The following is a 27,752-nucleotide window of genomic DNA, read 5'->3' as shown; positions in this document are numbered from 1 at the left end:
TTTTCTCATTTAGAAGATTAACATCACATTACATCTTTTCACGAATAGTTTCATGTTTAATCACATACGTTTCACAATATTTAGATGTAAACCTGACAGCTGAGAAATGTACACTTTAGGAGACATAGTTATGTGTGTTTCCTGTCCTTCATGAGATCCCCAAATGAAACACACTCGTCATGACTGTCCCTTAAGTGTCCACGGACCACTCCCACCTTCTCAAAAATATAAATATTGTTTAATTATTCAAACGTTTGATGTCCAAGTGTCTCTCTGTGTTCCACAGTTTACATTCTAATCTCGAACACTACAGAGCATAGGGGCAGCGTATTTTATGACCGACCATAAAACTTCCCTCTCTGCCCCTCTACGAGAGAGAGCACGCTGTAGAGCGGACCCACTGTAACCTGATCCTTCAGATCGTCACAGGAGACTTATGACGACAACCCTGTCTATGATCTTTAGGGACAATTCCTTCAGATCGTCACAGGAGACTTATGGCAACAACACCGTCTATGATCTTTAGGGACAATTCCTTCGACCTCTTGGCTTGGTTTTTGCTCTGATACTATAAACTCTTAATTAAGACTGATTTTAGAATACGGCTGTAACGTAACAAAATGTGGGTAAAAGTCAAGTAGTCTGAATACTTTCCGAATGCACTGTAAACTGCTTGTAAAACATTTGAACAAAAGCAAAATACTGTATCATGTGAGGGACGCCCCCCTTAAATGTTAGTTGACGTCTGATTCAGGCCATTCTAAATCCCAGTTTGCCTCTCTTGTCATTGCTAACTGTTTCTGCCCTCCCACCCAATCTCCCACCCCCACCCGTGGCACAACACCATATGCTGTTTTCCCCTGCCACTGGATGGGTATGGTGATACACACGTTTAAAAAAAATCCTTATGACAAATGCTTTCCCAGACGAGCAGGTAGCCTGTGTGTTTGTGGTCCTATCTCCTCTCTCTGGGCCTAATGGCCTAGCTGCAGAAAATATAAGTAAATGGAACCCTGAGTTATCTCAGTTGCTGTGGAGAAGCATAAAGGAGTAGTGTTTACCTAATCACACTTGTTACTTTTCTCTCGCTCTCTCTCTCCATTGTTTCCCCTTGCTGCTATCGATCTCTCTCCCTCTCTCTTTGACTCTCCCCCCCCCCCCTCTTTTTTCCTCCCTTTCTCTCTGTCTCCGAGAACAATAGTTGAGCAGTTTTCATCTCTCTCATTCGCTCTCTCTCTTCCCTGTTTCTCTGTTTCTCCAAGCCCGGTGGGATAGTTCTCTCTGTAGTCTCAGTGCTCCTCTGGGGCCTCAATTATCAACCATGTGTAAATGTCATACTACGTTTTGGCGTACATGGCGATTCTGGGATTTGCGTGCACAACAAATGATTGGGATTTATCAAGCTGTTGCACTCAAGTTATACACATGTTTTCATTGATAAATCAGAGCCATACCATATAAACACCCTTATTTGCTGGAACTGGGTGTTGGAACTGGGCCAGGACAGTTTCTGAACGAAATAGCAATGGCAAATTTGATCAGATTTCTGTAGAGGTGTGGGTAGAATGTTTTCATCATTTGCCGTGACTTTTTCCAAACCCAAAAATGTATGCCTCCACATGTGCCAAACACTGGCCGCGCATTCTGCAAGATTGATTGTCTATTCGAAATACGCAAAGACAAATTGTTGTTCAATATTTAGTTTATCAATAGATGAGTTGTGTCCGTATGGTTAGCTAGCTAGCTGGCCATGCGATCGTTTAAAGGATGCGTCAATACAGCTCTGATTTTTAAATTATATATATTTTTTTACACCTAACTACCGCTGAGGTGTGGTGGTCTTTCTGGCGCTGATAACAGCCGAACCATCACCCAGGTGGGCGCTACACTTCTGTAGTGGACTATCCAGCCTGCCTACAGAGGAAGAGGAGACGAGGAGCGAGGTGCCTGATGAAGAGCTCCGGACCCGGCTAAGTAACTGACTGGCGAGGCACCCCTCTCGGTGACATCCTAGCTCCCTCCGCTTAAGCCTTCCTGATGAGCTGCCTGGCTGAGCAACACCTTATCATCTGGAGCTGCGGGAGACCATCTGCCAAACAACCTATCAGATCTCTACATTTTGGTTTTTACAGCGTCCTTCAGATTCTCTTGGTAATGAAAGCAATATATAAAATAAAAATATATATCATTATTATATATCCTGCCTTGGTATGGGCTCAGAGATGAAATAGGCTGGCGTCGCGCTCCTATTGCACAGCAATACTGTAGCCTACCTATACTGTCAAATATTTGAAATGGGGTACTAGTCTATTTACTTTTCGAGCATGCTGAGCAATTGAATGAGTGATGGATGAATGGTAGCCTAATATTTGTTGCAGAAAGCAGAAATAAACCATGTCAGACCAATGTCAGAAAAGGAGAAACATGACCTGCAATGTTATGATTACATACACACACGCTGCTCAGCGTGAGTGTGGGGTGGGGGAGTTCTGAGGTGCATGCATATCATCACATTTGCATAGTGGCATTTAGCAGTAGAGTAGAGGCACTTACAGAAGTTGCACACATTGGGAAACATTTTAGTAGCCTAGGGTCTGGGGAAGATATGGCCTTATTATAAATGCATTTCATGCAATTCTACGTTATTTTACATGACTGGAGACTTTGGCAGAATCTTTTTTAATACAGCCCAAGTGATCGAAATGGCAGGCTACGTTGACACTGACAAACTGAGATCCGTAAAAAACAACCTTGTCTTGAATCCAGCAATAGTCTAGGCCTCGGTGTGTCGACACATATTGTAGGCTAAGATATGAGGAAGTTCTTGTCCAACAAAATGCTTTCCAGTTTCACTGTTTCACCCAATGACGTGTGCTCGTGCCAAAAGCTTATCTCTCTCTTGTTTTACTTTGGACGTATGTTGGTAGCCTACAGTCTTCTCTTTTCAGCAGGAGCCATTTGCTTTCCAACCTGTATTTTCCCTCGATTTGTATTTGAAATATTGCGAAAGGCCTGTTTTGTCTGCATGCTGTTTGTTCACTGACAGGTTTCCCCCTGCGTTCACTACTGTAGGCTATTCCTTGTTATCGGGCTACAGTCCACAAGAAGCTATCGATTCTCCGTGGCTAAATTATAGGCCTTCTCATGGTGTAGTAGGCTATTCTGAATTATTTAATTTATTTCTCAGCAGAGCAGTAATTCTGTAACTTTGGCAAATGTATTTCAATTTATCAGGGGTGCTGCAGTTCCTCCAGAACCCTTTGCGTGGCCATAATTCTATAAGGAAATAAATATTGAAGTGGAACGCTGGAGAGATGAAAGTTGCAGGCTCATGTCTATCAGAGCAGAGAGGGAGAGAGTTCACATAAAGTGAATCTCATTCTAGTTATGTGAGAGATACAGACGCACTTCTCACACAGCCACGGCCACCCGTTGTTCTCACACATACAGTAGGTTACAATGTTGCGCTAAACCCGGGCCGGCCCAACCCCAATCAAGTCTTAGAATATAGGACCGGGATGAAAATCTACTTTTTCACATTACGTTTTTTTTGTGGGGGCAGGAGAATTAACGAAGATGGAACTCAAATGATCATTTTGTTTCAGATTTGAATGAGGGCCTCTAGCAGGTCGTTTGTGTTGTTGGGTGGATCTTGGCTGTTCACAGGTCTTGGTGTGCCTCCCCACTGACTTCCTGGTGGCCCTCTGTACTGACTTGGTGATGGAATAGGGGATGCTGGGAGAGGTGAAGGCGGATTGGAGGGGCCGGGGTGTCTGGACTGAGGCTGGCTGGTTTGCTGCTGTGTGGGATCAGGGGCAGGGAGGGCTAAAGGGGTGGATCTGGGTAGCTAAGGAGCAGGGGGCGGAGTCAGGGGCAGTAGGGGGTATGGTAGGGGGTCAAGGGGGGTGGGTGGTTTCTCAGAGGGATAGGTTGTGTTTTCTGGCATCATGGTTTGGGTTCTGGGGTGGTCTCTTGTTGGTCTCTTGTTGGTCTGTTGTTTGTCTGGTCTCTTGTCTGGTCTGTTGTTTGTCTGGTCTCTTGTCTGGTCTGTTGTTTGTCTGGTCTCTTGTCTGGTCTCTTGTTCATCTGGTCTCTTGTTGGTCTCTTGTTTGTCTGGTCTCATGTTGGTCTCTTGTTTGTCTGATCTGTTGTTTGTCTGGTCTCTTGTCTGGTCTCTCGGTGGTCTGTTGTTTGTCTGGTCTGTTGTTTGTCTGGTCTGGTCTCTTGTCTGGTTTTTTGTCTGGTCTGTTGTTTGTCTGGTCTCTTATCTGGTCTCTTGTTTGTCTGGTCTCTTGTCTGGTCTCTTGTTTGTCTGGTCTCTTGTTGGTCTCTTGTTTGTCTGGTCTCTTGTTGGTCTGTTTGTCTGGCATGTTGTCTGGTCTCTTGTTGGTCTGTTGTTTGTCTAGTCTCTTGTTGGTTTGTTGTTTGTCTGGTCTCTTGGTGTGTTTGTCTGGTCTCTTGTTGGTTTGTTGTTTGTCTGGTCTCTTGTTGGTCTGTTGTTTGTCTGGTCTCTTGTTGGTCTGTTGTTTGTCTGGTCTCTGTTGTTTGTCATCTCTTGTTGGTTTGTTGTTTGTCTGGTTTCTTGTTTGTCTGGTTTCTTGTTTGTTGTTTGTCTGGTCTCTTGTTTGTCTGGTCTCTTGTTTGTCTGGTCTCTTGGTCTCTTGTTTGTCTGGTCTCTTGTATGGTCTCTTGTCTGGTCTCTTGTTTATCTGGTTTCTTTTTGGTCTGTTGTTTGTCTGGTCTCTTGCCTGGTCTCTTGCCTGGTCTCTTGTTGGTCTCTTGTTTGTCTGGTCTCTTGTCTGATCTGTTGTTTGTCTGGTCTCTTGTCTGGTCTGTTGTTTGTCTGGTCTCTAGGTGGTCTGTTGTTTGTCTGGTCTCTAGGTGGTCTGGTTTCTTGTCTGGTCTGTTGTCTGTCTGGTCTCTTGTCTGGTCTCCTGTCTGGTCTCTTGTTTGTTTGGTTTCTTGTCTGGTCTCTTGTTTGTCTGGTCTCTTGTCTGGTCTCTTGTTTGTCTGGTCTCTTGTCTGGTCTCTTGTTTGTCTGGTCTCTTGTCTGGTCTCTTGTTTGTCTGGTCTCTTGTCTGGTCTTTTGTTTGTCTGGTCTCTTGTCTGGTCTCTTGTTTGTCTGGTCTCTTGTTGGTCTCTTGTTTGTCTGGTCTCTTGTTGGTCTCTTGTTTGTCTGGTCTCTTGTTGGTCTCTTGTTTGTCTGGTCTCTTCTCTGGTCTCTTGTTTGTCTGGTCTCTTGTCTGGTCTCTTGTTTGTCTGGTCTCTTGTCTGGTCTCTTGTTTGTCTGGTCTCTTGTTTGTCTGGTCTCTTGTCTGGTCTCTTGTTTGTCTGGTCTCTTGTCTGGTCTCTTGTTTGTCTGGTCTCTTGTTTGCCTGGTCTCTTGTCTGGTCTCTTGTTTGTCTGGTCTCTTGTCTGGTCTCTTGTTTGTCTGGTCTCTTGTCTGGTCTCTTGTTTGTCTGGTCTCTTGTCTGGTCTCTTGTTTGTCTGGTCTCTTGTCTGGTCTCTTGTCTGGTCTCTTGTCTGGTCTCTTGTTTGTCTGGTCTCTTGTCTGGTCTCTTGTTTGTCTGGTCTCTTGTTGGTCTCTTGTTTGTCTGGTCTCTTGTTGGTCTCTTGTTGGTTTGTTGTTTGTCTAGTCTCTTGTTGGTATGTTGTTTGTCTGGTCTCTTGTTGGTGTGTTTGTCTGGTCTCTTGTTCCATCTGTTGTTTGTCTGGTTTCTTGTTGGTCTGTTGTTTGTCTGGTCTGTTGTTTGTCTGGTCTCTTGTCTGGTGTCTTGTTTGCCTGGTCTCTTGTCTGGTCTCTTGTTTGTCTGGTCTCTTGTCTGGTCTCTTGTTTGTCTGGTCTCTTGTCTGGTCTCTTGTCTGGTCTCTTGTTTGTCTGGTCTCTTGTCTGGTCTCTTGTCTGGTCTCTTGTTTGTCTGGTCTCTTGTCTGGTCTCTTGTTTGTTCTCTTGTTTGTCTGGTCTCTTGTCTGGTCTCTTGTTTGTCTGGTCTCTTGTCTGGTCTGGTCTCTTGTCTGGTCTGTTGTTTGTCTGGTCACTTGTTGGTCTGTTGTTTGTCCGGTCTCTTGTCTGGTCTCTCGGTGGTCTGTTGTTTGTCTGGTCTGTTGTTTGTCTGGTCTGTTGTTTGTCTGGTCTGTTGTTTGTCTGGTCTGTTGTTGGTCTGGTCTCTTGTCTGGTCTCTTGTCTGGTCTGGTCTCTTGTCTGGTCTCTTGTTGGTCTGTTTGTTTGGTCTCTTGTTGGTCTGTTGTTTGTCTGATTTCTTGTCTGGTCTGTTGTTTGTCTGTTCTCTTGTCTGGCCTGTTGTCTGGTCTCTTGTTTTTTCTGTTGTTTGTCTGGTCTCTTGTTGGTCTGTTGTTTGTCTGGTCTTTTACGTTTGGTAATTATTTTGTCCAGTTTGGGTCATCATCATCTAAGAAAAAGGAGTTGTGAGGCGAGGGGTTCTGCCGGTTGTATGGTAACGTTCGAAACTGGCTTCCCTTTGACGAGGGGGGTTGGCGAGGACGGGATTTGTTGGGGGGGCAGAGGTGGGAGCTGTTTCTGGGACATCTTGGGAGGTGGATTGGGCGGTGCCTGTGGAGAGGTCTGGGGTCTGGTTCTGTGTCTTCGTTGTTGTCTGGGGTTGGGAGGTTGGGATTTGGATTAGTGTGGTTGCGATTGGTGGCGTTAGCCCTTGCCCTGCTGGCCTAGGAACTGGGGCAGGTTTTGAAGAAGTGGTGCTCTTTCCCGCACAGGTTGTACGGGCGTATGGATACACAGTCTGTCTTTAAAGATCTTGCAGACTGTAGCCAGATGGCCCAGTTGGCCACAGTTCATGCACAGTTTTGGGCATGCCGTAGTAGTGGACGAAACCTCTGTTGTTCCCCAGTGTGATGGTGCTGGGGAGCGGTTGGGTCCGGTCTCAACTGGACCGGCCATTTTCGTTCCCCAGTCCAGACGTTGTCTTTGTCCAGGACCCTCCTAGCCGCTGACTTGAGGAAGGAGAACCTACTTAACCAAACGTGTATGTTATAGTCCTGGATGCATTCATTTTAGACGTTTTTGTTATGCAGGTGAATGAGGACCCAAAAGCGACTTGGCGAAAACAGAGTTTTTAATCCAGTAAAGATACTTTACAAAACAAAAGGCATAATACTACTCGTAATGACGAGAACAGACTGGAGACTTGATCAAGAACTGCAGGTTGCCTCGGGAAGGCACTTGAACCTAGCAGACTCAGACACCTGCTCACCACGCAGCATCTGAGGGAAACACGACACGACAGGGCAATACATAGACACAGCACGGTGAATTATAGACAAGGATCCGACAGGGCAGGAACGGAAAACAAGGAGAGAAATAGGGACTCTAATCAGGGAAAAGGATCGGGAACAGGTGTGGGAAGACTAAATGATTGATTAGGGGAATAGGAACAGCTGGGAGCAGGAACGGAACGATAGAGAGAAGAGAGAGCGAGAGAGTGAGAGAGGGAGGGGGAGAGAGAGGGATAGAAAGAGGGAAAGAACCTAATAAGACCAGCAGAGGGAAACGAATAGAAGGGGAAGCACAGGGACAAGACATGATAATCAATGACAAAACATGACAGTACCCCCCACTCACCGAGCGCCTCCTGGCGCACTCGAGGAGGAACCCTGGCGGCAACGGAGGAAATCATCAATAAGCGAACGGTCCAGCACGTCCCGAGACGGAACCCAACTCCTCTCCTCAGGACCGTAACCCTCCCAATCCACTAAGTATTGGTGACCCCGTCCCCGAGAACGCATGTCCATGATCTTACGTACCTTGTAAATAGGTGCGCTCTCGACAAGGACGGGAGGGGGAGGGAAGACGAACAGGGGTGCGAAGAAAGGGCTTGACACAGGAGACATGGAAGACAGGATGGACGCGACGAAGATGTCGCGGAAGAAGCAGTCGCACAGCGACAGGATTGACGACCTGGGAGACACGGAACGGACCAATGAACCGCGGAGTCAACTTACGAGAAGCTGTCGTAAGAGGAAGGTTGCGAGTGGAAAGCCACACTCTCTGGCCGCAACAATACCTTGGACTCTTAATCCTGCGTTTATTGGCGGCTCTCACAGTCTGTGCCCTGTAACGGCAAAGTGCAGACCTCACCCTCCTCCAGGTGCGCTCACAACGTTGGACAAACGCTTGAGCGGAGGGAACGCTGGACTCGGCAAGCTGGGATGAGAACAGAGGAGGCTGGTAACCCAGACTACTCTGAAACGGAGATAACCCGGTAGCAGACGAAGGAAGCGAGTTGTGAGCGTATTCTGCCCAGGGAGCTGTTCTGCCCAAGACGCAGGGTTTCTGAAAGAAAGGCTGCGTAGTATGCGACCAATCGTCTGATTGGCCCTCTCTGCTTGACCGTTAGACTGGGGATGAAACCCGGAAGAGAGACTGACGGACGCACCAATCAAACGACAGAACTCCCTCCAAAACTGTGACGTGAATTGCGGGCCTCTGTCTGAAACGGCGTCTAACGGGAGGCCATGAATTCTGAACACATTCTCGATGATGATTTGTGCCGTCTCCTTAGCGGAAGGAAGTTTAGCGAGGGGAATGAAATGTGCCGCCTTAGAGAACCTATCGACAACCGTAAGAATCACAGTCTTCCCCGCAGACAAAGGCAGACCGGTAATGAAGTCTAGGGCGATGTGAGACCATGGTCGAGAAGGAATGGGGAGCGGTCTGAGACGACCGGCAGGAGGAGAGTTACCCGACTTAGTCTGCGCGCAGTCCGAACAAGCAGCCACGAAACGGCGCGTGTCACGCTCCTGAGTCGGCCACCAAAAGCGCTGGCGAATAGACGCAAGAGTGCCTCGAACACCGGGATGACCAGCTAACTTGGCAGAGTGAGCCCACTGAAGAACAGCCAGACGAGTGGAAACAGGAACGAAAAGGAGGTTACTAGGACAAGCGCGCGACTGACTGTCAACCCGACAACACGCCCATAAGGAAGAATCCCCTCGGGATCAGTAGAAGCCACAGAAGAACTAAACAGACGGGATAAGGCATCAGGCTTGGTGTTTTTGCTACCCGGACGGTAAGAAATCACAAACTCGAAACGAGCGAAAAACAACGCCCAACGAGCTTGACGGGCATTAAGTCGTTTGGCAGAACGGATGTACTCAAGGTTCTTATGGTCTGTCCAAACGACAAAAGGAACGGTCGCCCCCTCCAACCACTGTCGCCATTCGCCTAGGGCTAAGCGGATGGCGAGCAGTTCGCGGTTACCCACATCATAGTTGCGTTCAGATGGCGACAGGCGATGAGAAAAATAAGCGCAAGGATGAACCTTATCGTCAGACTGGAAGCGCTGGGATAGAATGGCTCCCACGCCTACCTCTGAAGCGTCAACCTCGACAATGAATTGTCTAGTGACGTCAGGAGTAACGAGGATAGGAGCGGACGTAAAACGTTCTTTTAGAAGATCAAAAGCTCCCTGGGCGGAACCGGACCACTTAAAACACGTCTTGACAGAAGTAAGAGCTGTGAGAGGGGCAGCAACTTGACCGAAATTACGAATGAAACGCCGATAGAAATTAGCGAAACCTAAAAAGCGCTGCAACTCGACACGTGACCTTGGAACGGGCCAATCACTGACAGCTTGGACCTTAGCGGAATCCATCTGAATGCCTTCAGCGGAAATAACGGAACCGAGAAAAGTAACGGAGGAGACATGAAAAGAGCACTTCTCAGCCTTTACGTAGAGACAATTCTCTAAAAGGCGCTGTAGAACACGTCGAACGTGCTGAACATGAATCTCGAGTGACGGTGAAAAAATCAGGATATCGTCAAGATAGACAAAAACAAAGATGTTCAGCATGTCTCTCAGAACATCATTAACTAATGCCTGAAAAACAGCTGGCGCATTGGCGAGACCAAACGGCAGAACCCGGTACTCAAAATGCCCTAACGGAGTGTTAAACGCCGTTTTCCACTCGTCCCCCTCTCTGATGCGCACGAGATGGTAAGCGTTACGAAGGTCCAACTTAGTAAAGCACCTGGCTCCCTGCAGAATCTCGAAGGCTGATGACATAAGGGGAAGCGGATAACGATTCTTAACCGTTATGTCATTCAGCCCTTGATAATCCACGCAGGGGCGCAGAGTACCGTCCTTCTTCTTAACAAAAAAGAACCCCGCCCCGGCCGGAGAGGAAGAAGGCACTATGGTACCGGCGTCAAGAGACACAGATAAATAATCCTCGAGAGCCTTACGTTCGGGAGCCGACAGAGAGAATAGTCTACCCCGAGGAGGAGTGGTCCCCGGAAGGAGATCAATACTAGGAGGAAGGGAGTTGGCTCGGGACCGACTGAAGACCGTGCGCAGATCATGATATTCCTCCGGCACTCCTGTCAAATCGCCAGGTTCCTCCTGAGAAGTGGGGACAGAAGAAATGGGAGGGATGGCAGACATTAAACACTTCACATGACAAGAAACGTTCCAGGATAGGATAGAATTACTAGACCAATTAATAGAAGGATTATGACATACTAGCCAGGGATGACCCAAAACAACAGGTGTAAAAGGTGAACGAAAAATCAAAAAAGAAATAGTCTCACTGTGGTTACCAGATACTGTGAGAGTTAAAGGTAGTGTCTCAAATCTGATACTGGGAAGATGACTACCATCTAAGGCAAACATGGGCGTAGGCTTGTCTAACTGTCTGAAAGGAATGTCATGTTTCCGAGCCCATGCTTCGTCCATGAAACAACCCTCAGCCCCAGAGTCAATCAAGGCACTGCATGTAGCACCCGAACCGGTCCAGCGTAGATGGACCGACATAGTAGTACAGGATCTAGATGAAGAGACCTGAGTAGTAGCGCTCACCAGTAGCCCTCCGCTTACTGATGAGCTCTGGCCTTTACTGGACATGAATTGACAAAATGTCCATCAAATCCGCAATAGAGGCACAGGCGGTTGGTGATCCTCCGTTCCCTCTCCTTGGTCGAGATGCGAATACCTCCCAGCTGCATGGGCTCAGTCTCTGAGCCAGAGGAGGGAGATGGTTGCGATGCGGAGCAGGGAAACACCGTTGACGCGAGCTCTCTTCCACGAGCTTGGTGACGAAGATCTACCCGTCGTTCTATGCGGATGGCGAGAGCAATCAAAGAGTCCACACTGGAAGGAACCTCCCGAGAGAGAATCTCATCTTTGACCACTGCGTGGAGTCCTTCCAGAAAACGAGCGAGCAGCGCCGGCTCGTTCCAGTCACTAGAGGCAGCAAGAGTGCGAAACTCTATAGAGTAATCCGTTATGGATCGATCACCTTGGCATAGGGAAGCCAGGGCCCTAGAAGCCTCCCTACCAAAAACTGAACGGTCAAAAACCTGAATCATCTCCTCTTTAAAGTTCTGGTAATTGTTAGAACAATCAGCCCTTGCCTCCCAGATAGCTGTGCCCCACTCTCGAGCCCGGCCAGTAAGGAGTGAAATGACGTAAGCAACCCGAGCTCTCTCGCTAGAGTATGTGTTGGGTTGGAGAGAGAACACAATATCACACTGGGTGAGAAAGGAGCGGCACTCCGTGGGCTGCCCGGCGTAGCAAGGTGGGTTATTAACCCTAGGTTCCGGAGGCTCGGCAGGCCAGGAAGTAACAGGTGGCACGAGACGAAGACTCTGGAACTGTCCAGAGAGGTCGGAAACCTGAGCGGCCAGGTTCTCCACGGCATGGCGAGCAGCAGACAATTCCTGCTCGTGTCTGCCGAGCATGGCTCCTTGGATCTCGACGGCAGTGTTACGAGCATCTGTAGTCGCTGGGTCCATTCCTTGGTCGGATCCTTCTGTTATGCAGGTGAATGAGGACCCAAAAGCGACTTGGCGAAAACAGAGTTTTTAATCCAGTAAAGATACTTTACAAAACAAAAGGCATAATACTACTCGTAATGACGAGAACAGACTGGAGACTTGATCAAGAACTGCAGGTTGCCTCGGGAAGGCACTTGAACCTAGCAGACTCAGACACCTGCTCACCACGCAGCATCTGAGGGAAACACGACACGACAGGGCAATACATAGACACAGCACGGTGAATTATAGACAAGGATCCGACAGGGCAGGAACGGAAAACAAGGAGAGAAATAGGGACTCTAATCAGGGAAAAGGATCGGGAACAGGTGTGGGAAGACTAAATGATTGATTAGGGGAATAGGAACAGCTGGGAGCAGGAACGGAACAATAGAGAGAAGAGAGAGCGAGAGAGTGAGAGAGGGAGGGGGAGAGAGAGGGATAGAAAGAGGGAAAGAACCTAATAAGACCAGCAGAGGGAAACGAATAGAAGGGGAAGCACAGGGACAAGACATGATAATCAATGACAAAACATGACAGTTTTACTGTAACTACCCCAGATGCTGCTCTATTGTTCCCTTCCCACAGCCTGTCTGTTCTTTTTTTTCTCTCTTTTTATCTGTCCTCTCTCTCTCTCTCTCTCTCTCTCTCTCTCTCTCTCTCTCTCTCTCTCTCTCTCTCTCTCTCTCTCTCTCTCTCTCTCTCTCTCTCTCTCTCTCTCTCTCTCTCTCTCTCTCTAATAAAGCCCCAGGGCCAGACACTTCATTCATCCCTTTATATAATTCAAGTCTTCTTAAGGGGTCTACAGACAATACGCAGACAGGGCCGATGGGGCGTAGCGCAGTGTTGCAATGTCGTCACAAAAGGGGGCCAGCTCCTTGCAATATTCTCCAACATTTGACACAGTTTCTCTCCTCCATGGAAATTGAGACCTGACGTGTTATCCCTTGCGAAGACTGAGGGGCAGTATTGAATGAGTTTTGCAACATAAGTCCCACCGCTGTGTCTCCACCACATTTTCCCAGTATCCCTTCGAGTATAAACACAGACGAGATGGGCGTTCTGCTACTTCGCTTCTACCCGCTTGCAAATGTCCTTTTTTAAAGTTTTTTTTTATAATGAGATTTTGCTAAGCGCAATTATGTCCAGTTTTGGTGGAACGTCTGTGTGAGCTGGTGAGACATCACGACACTGTCATTATGCAGCGGGTGGATGCCTTAAAGAAACGGCAGCAGGAGTTACAGAAACAACAGCAGCGCCCAGCAAAATAAAAACGTCTACGACGTTCCATGGTACCATGGATGGTGTCTATTCCGATCAACTCCTCCCGTTTTGTCTCAAACCCAAAAATGGTTGTGTGCTTTTTTTCTCTTCTCTCATTCATACATTAGGGTGGTGGGTAATTTACCTGTTTTGTGTGTGTGTGTAAATGTTTTTTAAAACTTATTTCCTCGTTCCCATATTACTGGTGTTTGTTTTCTCTTATTTCCCTTTCCCACCTGGGATTGTTTTACGTCGGACTATGTTCCTCTTGTGATAGTAAACACATATCTGAAAGGTCTGCAAATGTATTTGTCCGGTTATTTGTACATGTGGCCGAAAGTATTGTTGTTTACAATCAGTCACTCGGTAAACTTGTTGGGCTTTTGTATATGAGCTCCATTGACAGGCCACTACACACAACCTGGTGTTATGTAGATGAGGGTCTAGCCTCGTTGTCTACAGCTGGACAGCAATTCTCACCCCCCCCCCTCTTATGAGTAATAGTAGCAGTCCAAGCTCTAGCAACTGGAATACAAAAAAGAGACATGTTTGCTTCTGTGGCAAAAAAAAAGTAGTGTTGTAAAACAGAACGCCAGACTAGCCTGACGTGTAGCTCGCGCTTGTACACGAGCGTAGAACGCCGGATCCGGAAGTTCAATCGTCCTCGCTAGCTAGAGTCAAAAAGAAAAAGAGTGCCTTGGCTCCTCTTGCTTGGTTAAGCATCTCTGACTCCCCAAGCCCCCTACAAACGTGAATGCGCGCAGGTCTACGTACGTTAGACCCATTTAGAGATTCACTGTTTAACTTGATCCTCTTAAAATGTTATTTTCTGTGGAGATGTTTATCCTGAATACAACCTTAGAATAATATACAGTTGGTGTCTTACGGTACATAGATAACAGTAAGAGTAACAGGATGCCGTAAATGGATTACAGTAACCGTATTGGTACCATAAAGCTGGTTATGGTAACATACAGTACCATTTCTTTTACTGTAAAATGTACTTTTACTGCCTGTAAATAACTGTAAAAACAACGGTAACATATCTATATTTTTTTACAGTGTACCATGATATCGTTACTCTGACAGTACAAATCACTAGGAATCTGTTCAGCTTTCTTCAGCCCATTGACCTTTGAGGGTATTTGTTTTAATGTCACGGTTGTCATCTGATTATCTGTTTCTGTGTTGTCCAGGTACAAGGCTGTCATCGAGGCGTGTTCCCTGCAGCCGGATATCGACATCCTGCCACAGGGAGACCAGACGGAGATCGGAGAGAGGGTCAGTGTCTGTCACTGTTTCTGTCACTCGGGACCACTCGCTCCTGTCTCTTGTCATTCTCACTTACTAAATGGCAATCGAGGGGACCACATTATAATAGTAGTAATCAAGTATAACCTTTATAGAATCTTGATGTATTCAGGTTTGAGACAGAATCTCTTTCGCTATAGAGAGCCCTGTCACCACCTGTCTGGTTGATGTTTATACTGTATGTACAGGAAGCTAGCTTCACCAGAGCTCGCCCAGTACGCTGTCATGTGTGTTTTGTTCAGGCATCATTCTGTTACGTAAGCAGGTCTTGGTTGTGTTTCTGTGACAAAGGTGTGTGTGTGTGTGTTTTAACAATATTGTGGTGTTTATTTCTGTAATGTTGCTGTTTGTGTAACCTCTCGTGAATAGACTACGTGAACATACGCAAGATTTCAGTTCTGGGTGATGTGTGTGTGTTAATTGATGTGCACTACTACTTCCATAGAATGGTCATGACCCTGTTATGCAAAGAGAAGTGGATAGTAGATCTTTCCACTACAGCGAGTCTTAGTGGCAGTAAAGGACACACACACACTGTAATGTGGTCTGATAACGCTGAGACTGTACACTCCACGTACCTCCATTCATTCTGTCCCTCCTCCCTCTCTCTCCACAGGGTATAGTTCTATCTGGCGGGCAGCGCCAGCGTATAGGTGTGGCCAGAGCCCTGTACCAACAGGCCAACGTGGTCTTCCTGGTGAGAGAACCTGTCTACACGGTGACCTCAGCTTCATCCACAAGAATCATGTTGAGTCACATAGAACTGAAATCCAAGTAACCGATATTCTCCCCCTTTTGCAAACCACTCTTCACCTCGTCTCTGCATTCATTTATTCTGCGTTGGAAACATTGGGAGGAAGCTAGAATACATTGCCTTTGATTGTAGGCCATGGAAGCATGTCCCTCTGTGTTGTTTCAGGATGACCCGTTCTCAGCGCTGGACATTCACCTGAGTGACCACCTGATGCAGGAGGGCATCCTCAAACTGCTGAGAGAAGAGAAGAGGACTGTGGTGCTGGTCACTCACAAGCTACAGTACCTACCCCACGCTGACTGGGTGAGAGTAGAGTGTGTGTGTGTATTGTGTTTCCACAAGCAGCGTTCTTCACTCACATCCAGACGGCCACTAATTCAGTCCCTCTCTCCCTCCGTGGTCAGATCGTAGCGATGAAGAACGGGACCACTCAAACCGAGGGGACTCTGAAAGACATCCAGAACTCTGAACCGGAGCTGTTTGAACAGTGGAAGACCCTGATGCACCGGCAGGACGGAGAGTTTGAGAAGGTACTGTATCGGACCGCGTGTCTCCAGGTGGCCATAATAGGGTCAAAAGGGGTGTGATGATGACACATCCTCGCCTCTCACTGGCCTGAGTTTACACGGGCAGCCCAATTCTGATCGTTTGCCCAGTTATTAGTCAAAATAGCTGATCTGATTGGCCAGAAGACTAATAAGTGAAAAAAAGATCAGGGCTCCTGCGTTCAGTACGAAATAACGGTGTGTAATGTTGAATTAAACGGAAACGGTGCCGTACTGAACAACCAGTTTGAAGAACGGTGTGATCATTTTGTATGGTGTGCCGCAGGAGTTTTAGCGATTTCAAATGTTTACACCCATATTGATCAGGCCTCACCTTGCCACACCCACCACATGGGAGCAAACATACCTCAACGGCTGAAAGAACCATGAGCACTCTGTTAGGGAAACGTGTCATTCAGTACAAACAGTCACGCAATGTCGTAAACGTTGGAGCGAACTGAACGCACCCCAAAATGTAACTGCCTGTGTAAACCCAACCATATACAGATACAGTGCATTCGGAAAGTATTCAGACCCCCTGACTTTTTCCACATTTTGTTACGTTACAGCCTTTTACTACAGGTGGACTCCAATCAAGTTGTAGAAAGATCTCAAGAATGATCAATGGAAACAGGATGCACCTGAGCTCAATTTCGAGTCTCCTAGCAAAGAGTCTGAATACTTATGTGAATAAGCTATTTCTGTTTCTTAATTTGTAATAAATTAGCAACATTTCCCCCCCAAAAACTACCGTTTTTGCTTTGTCCTTATGGGTATTGTGTGAAGATTGATGAGAATTTTAGAATAAGGCTATAATATAACAAAATGTGGAAAAAGGGAAGTGCACAACGTAACAGCCGACTTCGTCACAGGGTCACACAACTGACGAGCAATTGAGACGTTTGTACGGGGCTTGTTCTTTTTGTCTCCTTTTTTCCTGCTCTGCTTTAAATTCATCTGGACAAATCTATTTCAGCAGACTATCTCAGCTGAAACTCTGTGTGTCCGTGTGCGTTCTCCAGGAGACAGTGCCTGAGAGTATGACGGTGTTGGAGCGCAAGAACCTGCGGAGAGCCATGTACTCCAAAGAGGCCGCCAAGACTGAGGAGGAGGACAAAGGTGAGAGGTCAAAGTTCACAAACTTCCCAAATGGGATTGAAGGACACCGGCTGTCAATCACTCGCTAATGGGAACCAGGGGGGTTAGCATGGGCATAGTTACTTCAGTATGCTTTGTTTGTGGAGACCACAAAATGGCAGGTGCTACATTTACTAGGTGTTAAAATGGGATGCCTCTGCAGAGTATCAGTTTTTGAACCGATAGTGGGACTAACGGTGTGTGTGTGATCCTGTGGGGTCTGTCTGTGGCGATGTCCCAGTAAACTACCTCAGCTCAAACTCTGCGTTCTTTTCTCTTTCTTTGTCAACACTGATCTGTAAAAGACGTGGACTAGTCAAGTCCTGGGCCAGAGACTTCCACCTCTTTTAAGATCTGTTGAAAAGGGAAAGGGGGGAATCTGGTCCTTGGGCGGGGGCTACATTTTCTGCTGGTTTTCATCCTTTCCGATCAACCAGCAACTGGTTTTAGGCCTGACAAACCAGGTGAAGAATCAATGCCATTGATAGAAGAACCAACACACTGGTGCTCCCTAGGACCAGAGTCCCACACTGGTTCAGAGTATTGGGACAAACCATGTGTGTGTGTGTCTCCGCTGTGATGTCCAGATAGAAGTTGCCCTTAGGCACAGATCTAGGATCAGCGGACCCTCCCCATCCCCAAATCATTACCTTTATCCACAAAACTGACTCAAGATCAGGATCTATCTAAGGGCAAATGCATCCTATGTGCTGAGGTGACAGTGTCATGGTAGTGGTACTGTGCTCTTTATTCTGTGTTCTGTGTTGTCTCCTGTGTTCTGGTGTTACCCCGGTGTGGACTGAGACAACCCCAGCGCAGGGTGCCGCTGCTCTTGTAGACGTGGCAGGTTTGGGCCGACCGCATGGTTTGACTGAGTGGTTCCCGGTCCGCGACCAGTCTGTGTCATCGTGTTGCAACTGTGCCCCGTACTCCGTCCCGTGTGGCTCCCGTGCAGGCTTGCAGCTCGCAGACTCTACCCATGCTCCGCTTCGTGCCATTTCCATTCTCTTGTTTTCTCCCTCTCTCTTTCCCTCCCATCCTTCGCTCTTTCTCTCCTGATCTCTCCCTCCGGCCTGTCCCGGAGACACGCCCATTCAGTCGTCAGCACTGAGGCTTGCCCGCATGGTGTCATGTATGTTTCAATAAGGGGAAGAGGTGGGTAGTCATCGGCACTGCTCTGCTGCCCATGGTCAATGTGTCCTGTCTACTGTCCCTGCTCTACGTGCTCGGTCTAACCCAACACATGAAACAAATGATGTTTCCCATCGGGAAACAAACGATGTATCGATGCAGGACTGAACGACCAGTTGGCCGTGTGGTCATGGCTAGAAGGGATCCAGCTTTTGTCAAATGAATGTCAGATTTTAATTTAGCAGGTTAAGGGGATTTGGTTAAGGTGTAGAAAAATGGTTAGGGTTAGCTAAAATGTAACAACCACAAAAAAATCTACTTTTGACTTTAATTTTACAAAAGCTGGATCCCTTCTAGCCATGACCCTGCTCTGTCTCTAGCTGAAGCTATATTTCTGTATTTTCTCTTCCCTTTCTTTTCCCCCTCTTTTTTGTCTTCCCCTTCTCTTTCCCCAGTCTTTTCTCTTCCCCTTCTCTTCCCCCAGTCTTTTCTCTTCCCCTTCTCTTCCCCCTCTTTTCTCTTCCCTTTCTTTTCCCCCTCTTTTTTGTCTTCCCCTTCTCTTTCCCCAGTCTTTTCTCTTCCCCTTCTCTTCCCCCAGTCTTTTCTCTTCCCCTTCTTCCCCCTCTTTTTCCCCTTCTCTCTTTTCTCTTCCCCTCTTTTCTCTTCCCCCTCTTTTCTCTTCCCCTCTTCCCCCAGTCTTTTCTCTTCCCCTTCTCTTCCCCCAGTCTTTTCTCTTCCCCTTCTCTTTCCCCCTCTTTTCTCTTCCCTTTCTCTTCCCCAGTCTTTTCTCTTCCCCCAGTCTTTTCTCTTCCCTTCTTTCCCCCTCTTTTCTCTTCCCCTTCTTTTCCCCCTCTTTTCTCTTCCCCTTCTCTTCCCCCAGTCTTTTCTCTTCCCCTTCTCTTCCCCCTTTTTCTCTTCCCCTTCTCTTCACCCAGTCTTTTCTCTTCCCCTTTTTCTCTTCCCCTCTTCTTTTCTCTTCCCTTCTCTTCCCCAGTCTTTTCTCTTCCCCTTCTCTTCTCCCTAGTCTTTCCCTCTCTTCCCCTTTTCTCTTCCCTCTTCCCCCAGTCTTTTCTCTTCCCCTTCTCTTCTCCCTCTTTTCTCTTCCCCTTCTTATCCCCCAGTCTTTTTCTCTTCCCCCTTCTTCCCCCAGTCTTTTCTCTCCCCTTCTCTTCCCCTCTTTTCTCTTCCCCTTCTCTTCCCCCAGTCTTTTCTCTTCTCCCCCAGTCTTTTCTCTTCCCCCTCTTTTCTCTTCCCCTTCTTTTCCCCCTCTTTTCTCTTCCCTTCTTTTCTTTTCCCCCTTCTCTTTTTTCTCTTCCCCTTCTTTTCCCCCTCTTTTCTCTTCCCCCTCTCTTTTCTCTCTCTAACTGTTTCTCTCGCCACCTGAGCTGCTGTGAAATGGCCTATCACTCTGCCTTCAAGTCTTTCAGTCAGTAGCTGAAACAGAGCCTTCCTCACCTGAGTCCCATTTCACTTCCTGTCCTCCTGCTCCTCACTAGCCACACAGATACTCCTGTCATATTGTAACCATTAGAGAGAAAGAAGGACATGGAGAAGAAGAAGAGAGACTGGGATATAGGGGGAGAGAGGAGGAGGGGAGAAGCAGAGAGAGGCGAGATGGAAGGGGCATATATATAGTGGGGACACACACACAACGCCCCCCCACCCTCACACAGTCTATCCCTCTCTCATGCATATCTCTGTTCTTCCAGAAGAGTCTGTGGACAGTGACGAGGATGACAATCTGTCCCAGGCCATGCGTCACCGCACCACCATCCCCTGGCACTCCTGTGGGGTCTACCTGTCCTCTGCAGGGCTCCTCCTCCTGCTGCTGCTCCTCCTATCACAGCTCTTTAAACATTCCCTCATGGTTGCCATCGACTACTGGCTGGCCCACTGGACCTCACGCGTCATCAATGCCAAGATGGAAGCCACCGGGAGGAACTGCACTGTCGCTCAGGTCAGGTGACAGGCTTCAATTTCTACCAAACCAAATGGCAATGTGCTTTTAAAACACTGTGGTTATGCTTTAATCTACAGTACACTCTTTACCTTACAGTGTAGTATTTACTTTAAAGGACCTGGTGAAATGTTAGTTTGCAAAAGTATTCACTCCCCTTGGCGTTTTTCCTAGTTTGTTGCATTACAACCTATAATTTAAATAGATTTTTATTTGGATTTCATATAATGGACATACACAAAATAGTCTAAATTGGTGAAGTGAAATGAAAAAAACAACAACTTGTGGTGAAAAGTGGTGCTTGCATATCTATTCACCCCCTTTGCTATGAAGCCCCTAAATAAATATGGTACAACCAATTACCTTCAGGTCACATAATTAGTTAGATTGCACACAGGTGGACTTTATTTAAGTTTCACATGATCTCAGTATATATACAGCTGTTCTGAAAGGCCCCAGAATCTGCAACACCACTAAGCAAGGGGCACCACCAAGCAAGCGGCAACATGAAGACCAAGGGGCTCTCCAAACAGGTCAGGGACAAATTTGTGGAGAAGTACAGATCAGGGTTGGGTTATAAAAAAATATCAGAAACTTTGAACATCCCACAGAGCTCCATTAAATCCATTATAAAAAAATGTAATATAGCACCATAACAAACCTGCCAAGAGAGGCCCGCCCACCAAAACTCATGGATCAGGCAAGCAGGGCATTAATCAGAGAGGCAACAAAGAGACCAAAGATAACCCTGAGGGATCTGCAAAGTTCCACAGCGGAGATTGGAATGTCTGTCCATAGGACCACTTTAAGCCGTACACTCCACAGAGCTGGGCTTTATGGAAGAGTGGCCAGAAAAAAAAGCCATTGCTTAAAGTGAAAAATAAGACTCCCCAAACATATGGAAAAAGGTACTCTGAAAAAAAAGGTACTCTGGTCAGATGAGACTAAAATTGATCTTTTTGGCCATCAAGGAAAACATTATGTCTGGCGCAAACCCAACACCTCTCATCACCCTGAGAATACCATCCCATGCTGTGGGGATGTTTTTCATCAGCAGGGCCTGGGAAACTGGTCAGAATTGAAGAAATGATGGATGGCGAAATCCTTGAAGGATCCTGCTTTAGTCTTCCAGAGATTTGAGACTGGGACGGAGGTTCACCTTCCAGCAGGACAATGACCCTAAGCACACTGTTAAAGCAACACTCGAGTGGTTTAAGGGGAGACATTTCCATGTCTTGGAATGGCCTAGTCAAATCCCAGACCTCAATCCAATCGAGAATCTGTGGTATGACTTACCATCAAACTGAGCCAATCAAACTGGAGCAGTTTTGCCTTGAAGAATGGGCAAAAATCCCAGTGGCTAGATGTGCCAAGCTTATAGAGACATACCCGAAGAGACTTGAAGCTGTAATTGCTGAGATAGGTAGCTCTACAAAATATTGATTTTGGAGGGGGGGGTTGAATAGTTATGCACGCTTAGGACCCTGGGACTGAACACCTCCCTTTGCAAGTTTTCAGTTTTTTTTGTCTTATTTCTTGTTTGTTTCACAATAAAAAATACCTTGCGTCTTCAAAGTGGTAGGTAGGCATGTTATGTAAATCAAATGATACAAACCTCCCAGAAATCCATTTTAATTCCAGGTTGTAAGGCAACAAAATAGGAACAATGCCAAGGGGATGAATACTTTCGCAAGCCACTGTAGTTAGTGAGTCTGCTGTACATGATAATTCAGCCAACTACAATGTTGATTTTAGATACCAGGTAAATACATTTGAAATAGGACCATCAAATAATGTTACCAACAAACCAAATATTGATTTACATGCAGTACTTCTGACATAGACGTAATGCACATAAGCTCTCTCAGATGGATCCTCCATACGTGTGTGTTGCCCATGAGCTAAACTTAGTCTCATTTGCATATATCAATTAAGAACTGCATAAATGGGAAAACTGTGTCGAGACCTAAAAACCCTTTAGATCTGTTTTGGATTAAAGCCTCTGCAGATAAGAGGAGTACCTATGAGAGAATGCTGTTCATTGACTACACCTTCCAAGCTCGTCACCAAGTTTAGGACCCTAGGACTGAACACCCCCCTTTGCAATTGGATCCTGGACATCCTGACGGGCCGACCCAAGGGGGTGAGGGTAGATAATATCTCACCTCCGCAACGCTGACCGTCAACAGTCTCTCGATGTGCAAAACTGATAGAGACATACCCTAAGCGACTTACAGCTGTAATCGCAGCAAAAGGTGGCGCTACAAAGTATTAACTTAAGGGGGCTGAATAATTTTGCACACCCAATTTTTTTCCAGTTTTTGATTTGTTAAAAAAGTTTGAAATATCCAATAAATGTCGTTCCACTTCATGATTGTGTCCCACTTGTTGTTGATTCTTCACAAAAAAAATACAGTTTTATATCTTTATGTTTGAAGCCTGAAATGTGGCAAAAGGTCGCAAAGTTCAAGGGGGCTGAATACTTTTGCAAGGCACTGTATATATATATTTTTTGCATGGTCTCCGTTGATTGTGAATTATCACCGGAAGCGTTTCTAGGTTCCAATAAATGTTACCCTCAAAAAGATAGGATTGATATTCTCATCATGGCAATGTCTCCCCAACCTCATTGTGTATTCATAATATAACAATCATATTTGGACACTTAGGAAGCCTTTTTCCAAATGGCATTGCAATGTAACACACACAAGCATGCATATATAATTACAGGAGAGGGTAAGCTGTGTCATTCACACATTAGGGCCATGGCAGGTGTGTGGGTTATCCGGGCGCTACTAAACCCAGCCTCTTATTAATAGACTGTGTGTCCTCTGCTTAATGCCAGGTCACATTTCATACAGTCATCCAGCGGGTGGCAGGGGACAGCAGCTGATACAGTAGATAGTTATGCCCACACCCCCCCCCACACACACACACACACACACGAATAGACATGTCTGCACTTTCACATACGTTTACACTTTAGCCTAATCATAGTCTCGCTCCCTCTCTCACACACCGTACATGAGCACGCACACACACACACACACACACACACACACACACACACACACACACACACACACACACACACACACACACACACACACACACACACACACACACACACACACACACACACACACACACACACACACACACACACACACACACACACACACACTGCTCTATTGCTTTAGTGATTCTAACCAGAGCCAATTTAGCCACAGACATGTGGGGACACTCCAAACCTTTGTCACGCTATCTAACAGAGACCCAATGCACACTGCAGCTGTGAGGACTGCCTCGTGCCCACTGCACCGTACAAACCTCAATCTGGCAACACAAAGACTGACAGTATGCATGACAATCACTGCTGCATCTCCCTCTGGGGCTCAAACACAGCTGTTCCCCGTCTCACACACACACACACACACACACACACCCATATGGGTCACATCCCAAATGTCTGATTATCAAAGGTGTTTCTGTGTGTTCATTATCTTCAGTGTTTTCCCCCTCCGTCTTTCACACTCTGGGGAGGACATAAGAAATCTCCAGCGCACAGAACCCTTAAATTGTCTTTGACCTTGAATTAGAAGCCCATTCATTCTGTCAGGCGCTTACAGTGATTGTCTGACTGACTAATTCATCGGAGGGAAACATAAATTAATGATTTGACTTGTAAGACATATCCCTTTCATTTCCCCAGTCACTTTATTATCCTTGGCTAGAGGGGGTTTGGCTCTGAATATTTGATTGTGTTAAATTGCTATATAGCTTACCTCAGGGGTCAATTTAGCCTTTAGCTTTGAATGTCACTGTCCTGGATTAGAGTGGAGAAGGTGAGAGGAAGAAGACAGGGCACAGACGGAGAGCGACATAGAGACAGCCAGGCAAATAGGGAGAGAGAGATGGAGAGAAAAGAGAGGGCAGGGAGGGAGGGAGAGAGGTAGGGGTGGTGTGGGGGCCCAATATAGTGTCGGCAGTTTTTTCACACATGTCCAAATTTAGCCAGTTCAGCTTTGGTGACTTTTGTTCATTTGCCAACGTAGTCAGCTAATTCCTGCCTCATTAGTCACTATTCCTCATCACTAGAGTTACAGACCGTAGAGCTCAGGGTTACTCTGAGAGGGATCTATGTTGTTGGTATGTATTTGTGTGTGTGACCACATGAAAAGATACTACAGTGTACATACTTCACTGTAGTATTAAATCAGCAAAGACACTACAATGAATAATGTGGTATTTACTGTAGTATTTACAGTTATCTGTAGTAAAATAACTGTAGTTTATACTATAGTATTTACTGTATTGTTTTTGCACACATTTTTGTAGTATTTACTATAGTGTTTTTGTTTTATTATCTTTGACATAGAAGTGGAGGCTTTCGCCTTGAGGAAACCTACTGACGAAATACTGAAAGAGTACATTTTCCATAACCAATTTTTTTAAATGTAGTGTTTTTACGGACTGTAGTGTTTTTGTGGACGTAACTGTAGTATTTCCTACAGTGTTTTTGTTCTCGGATAATACTTTAGTATTTACTATAGTATTTTTTACAGTATACTACAACATTCTGTAGTAAGTACTACCAATGACTGAGGAATACTACAGCATTCTACAATATTCTACAATTTACTATAGAATTCCATAGTAAGTACTGTAGTATTCTATAGTAAACTATAATATTTGTGTGTGTGTGTGTGTGTGTGTGTGTGTGTGTGTGTGTGTGTGTGTGTGTGTGTGTGTGTGTGTGTGTGTGTGTGTGTGTGTGTGTGTGTGTGTGTGTGTGTGTGTGTGTGTGTGTGTGTGTGTGTGTGTGTGAGAGAGTGTCCGTGAAAGAAGGGGTGTGATGTTATTTTGGTTTGTGACGTGTTCTCTAATGACCCCAGAGTGTGATGAAGCTCAAACTACATACACACACCCTTCATAATTTGCTTACACACACATAACATGCACACACATTTAAACTGACTCTACACGCACACACGCACATTCATCATATACAGTGCTGCTACTGTTTATCATATATCCTGATGCCTAGTCACACACACACACACACACACACACACACACACACACACACACACACACACACACACACACACACACACACACACACACACACACACACACACACACACACACACACACAGCTCTCTAACCCACCCTCTTGTCCCTGTGTACCCTCTTTAGGAGTGTGGGTTCAGCCACTCGTGGTACCTGTCGGTGTTCAGTGTGTTGTGCTGTCTGGGCATCGTTCTGTGTCTGGTCACCTCTGTGGCCGTTGAGTGGACAGGCCTGAGAGTGGCCAAAGAACTACACCACAACCTGCTCAGCAAGATCATACTGGCCCCTATGAGGTAAAGGTGTGTGCGTTCATGTGTATGTTTGATGCATCATGTGCATTTTATGGTACCTATTACTACTCTAGGGAGGGCAGGTTGTGAGTGTGTGTGTGACTGTGTATAATGCGTTGGTGTGTGTGTGTGTGATGATCGATCATTTTGGGTTGCTTGGTGAGACACTGTAAACACTGTGATCCGCCCCATTACCCAGAGGCCCATCTGCCTGCCACACACTGAAACCACAGCAACGCCAGCGCAGTGTCAGATCAATAATAACTAATGACTCTGTGGTTGGGCTTCTGTACGAGTGATGGGCATCCAGCTCATTTAGCTCCCAAACGACTCTTCGTTCAAAATGCCAAAGAAATCAACCTTGAACCATAAAAAAAGCTCATGTCCAATGTGAAGCCCAAAAAATGTTTACCATCATGTCAGATCATGTTCAAATAAATGTGCACCTGGCCAAATTAAAATAATCGGCGTGGACCAGTTTGACGCGCTCTCCCCCTCTACTGATGGTTTCTGCAGTCAGGATTCACCCTCTTTTTACATCATTATTTTCTACCTTGTCTGCAGAAAAACATTGTTTTGAGTTCAAAAATCAGTGGTAGCAGTATGCAAATTTGTGAGCCAAATGAGCCAATTTCACCGATGCAATTCGGGTTCCCGACCTTCACCAAATAAGATCTGTTCAAAAAGAGCCACTCGTCCGCGAACGACTGAACTCTACTCTGTACCGAACCGTTTTAGATGAGGTGGTGGCCAAGAAGAAATTGTCTTGTTTTTAAAATTCAATTCCTCAAAATCCTCTGAGGAATAGAATTTGTAACAGAAACATTGCTGATGTGATGCTTTTTCTACTCAAGGTGGTACAGATGAGCTTTAAAACATACAGTTGAAGTCGGAAGTTTACATACACCTTAGCCAAATATATTTAAACTCCTTTTTTCACAATTCCTGACATTTAATCCTAGTAAAAATTCTCTGTTTTAGGTCAGTTAGTATCACCACTTTATTTTAAGAATTTATTTTAAGAATATCTGAAATGTCAGAATATCAGCAGAGACAATGATTTATTTCAGTTTTTATTTCTTTCATCACATTCCCAGTGGGTCAGAAGTTTACATACTCAATTAGTATTTGGTAGCATTGCCTTTAAATTGTTCAACTTGACTCAAATGTTTTGGGTAGCCTTCCACAAGCTTCCCACAATAAGTTGGGTGAATTTTGGCCCATTCCTCCTGACAGAGCTGTTTAACTGAATCAGGTTTGTAGGCCTCCTTGCTCGCACACACTTTTTCAGTTCTGCCCACAAAGTTTCTATAGGATTGAGCTCAGGGCTTTGTGATGGCCACTCCAATACCTTGATTTTGTTGTCCTTAAGCCATTTTGCCACAAGTATGCTTGGGGTCATTGTCCATTTGGGCCAAGCGACCAAGCTTCAACTTCCTGACTGATGTCTTGAGATGTTGCTTCAAAATATCCCCATAATTTTCCTCCCTCATGATGCCATCTATTTTGTGAAGTGCACCAGTCCCTCCTGCATCAAAGCACCCTCACAACATGATGCTGCCACCCCCATGCTTCACAGTTGGGATAGTGATCTTCGGCTTGCAAGCCTCCTCCTTTTTCCTCCTAACATAACAATGGTCATTATGGCCAAACAGTTCTATTTTTGTTTCATCAGACCAGAGCACATTTCTCCTAAAAGTACGATCGTTGTCTCCTTGTGCAGTTGCAAACCGTAGTCTGGCTTTTTTATGATGGTTTTAGAGCAGTGGATTCTTCCTTGCTGAGCGGCCTTTCAGGTTATGTCGATATAGGACTTGTTTTACTGTGGATATAGATACTTTTGTACCTGTTTCCTCCAGCATCTTCACAAGGTCCTTTGCTGTTGTTCTGGGATTGATTTTCACTTTTCGCACCAAAGTATGTTCATCTCTAGAAGACAGAACGCGTCTCCTTCCTGAGCGGTATGATGGCTGCGTGGTCCCATGGTGTTTATACCTGCCTACTATTGTTTGTACAGATGAACATGGTACCTTCAGGCGTTTTAAAATTGCTCCCAAGGATGAACCAGACTTGCTGAGGTCTACAATTTATTTTCTGAAGTCTTGGTTGATATTTTTGAGTTTCCCATGATGTCAAGCAAAGAGGCACTGAATTTGAAGGCAGGCCTTGACAAATATCCACAGGTACACCTCCAATTGACTCAAATGATGTCAATTAGCCTATCAGAAGCTTCTAAAGCCATGACATAATTTTCTGGAATTTTCCAAGCTGTTTAAAGGCACAGTCAATTTAGTGTATGTAAACTTCTGACCCACTGGAATTGTGAATTATAAGTGAAATAATCTGTAAACAATTGATGGAAAAATGACTTGTTTCATGCACAAAGTAGATGTCCTAACCGACTTGCCAAAACTATAGTTTGTTAACAAGACATTTGTGGAGTGGTTGAAAAACGAGTTTTAATGACTACAACCTAAGTGTATGTAAACTTCCGACTTCAACT

At 45.9% G+C, this 27,752-nt stretch overlaps 1 protein-coding gene across 1 annotated transcript in view; it reads left to right on the top strand.

Annotated features, from left to right (window-relative positions):
• Nucleotides 1-27,752, top strand: part of LOC124044709 (ATP-binding cassette sub-family C member 8-like) — a 142,530-nt gene that overhangs the window by 96,999 nt on the left and 17,779 nt on the right. The window contains exons 21-27 of the mRNA XM_046364145.1: nt 14,248-14,332; nt 14,979-15,059; nt 15,282-15,419; nt 15,521-15,646; nt 16,684-16,780; nt 19,639-19,886; nt 25,086-25,252. Coding sequence (XP_046220101.1) covers nt 14,248-14,332; nt 14,979-15,059; nt 15,282-15,419; nt 15,521-15,646; nt 16,684-16,780; nt 19,639-19,886; nt 25,086-25,252 — 942 coding nt within the window. The remainder of the gene's footprint in view (nt 1-14,247; nt 14,333-14,978; nt 15,060-15,281; nt 15,420-15,520; nt 15,647-16,683; nt 16,781-19,638; nt 19,887-25,085; nt 25,253-27,752) is intronic.

This window comes from Oncorhynchus gorbuscha, linkage group LG01 (genome assembly GCF_021184085.1).
Source record: "Oncorhynchus gorbuscha isolate QuinsamMale2020 ecotype Even-year linkage group LG01, OgorEven_v1.0, whole genome shotgun sequence".
NCBI lineage: Eukaryota > Metazoa > Chordata > Actinopteri > Salmoniformes > Salmonidae > Oncorhynchus > Oncorhynchus gorbuscha.
This window is presented reverse-complemented; position numbering and strand designations above follow the sequence as displayed.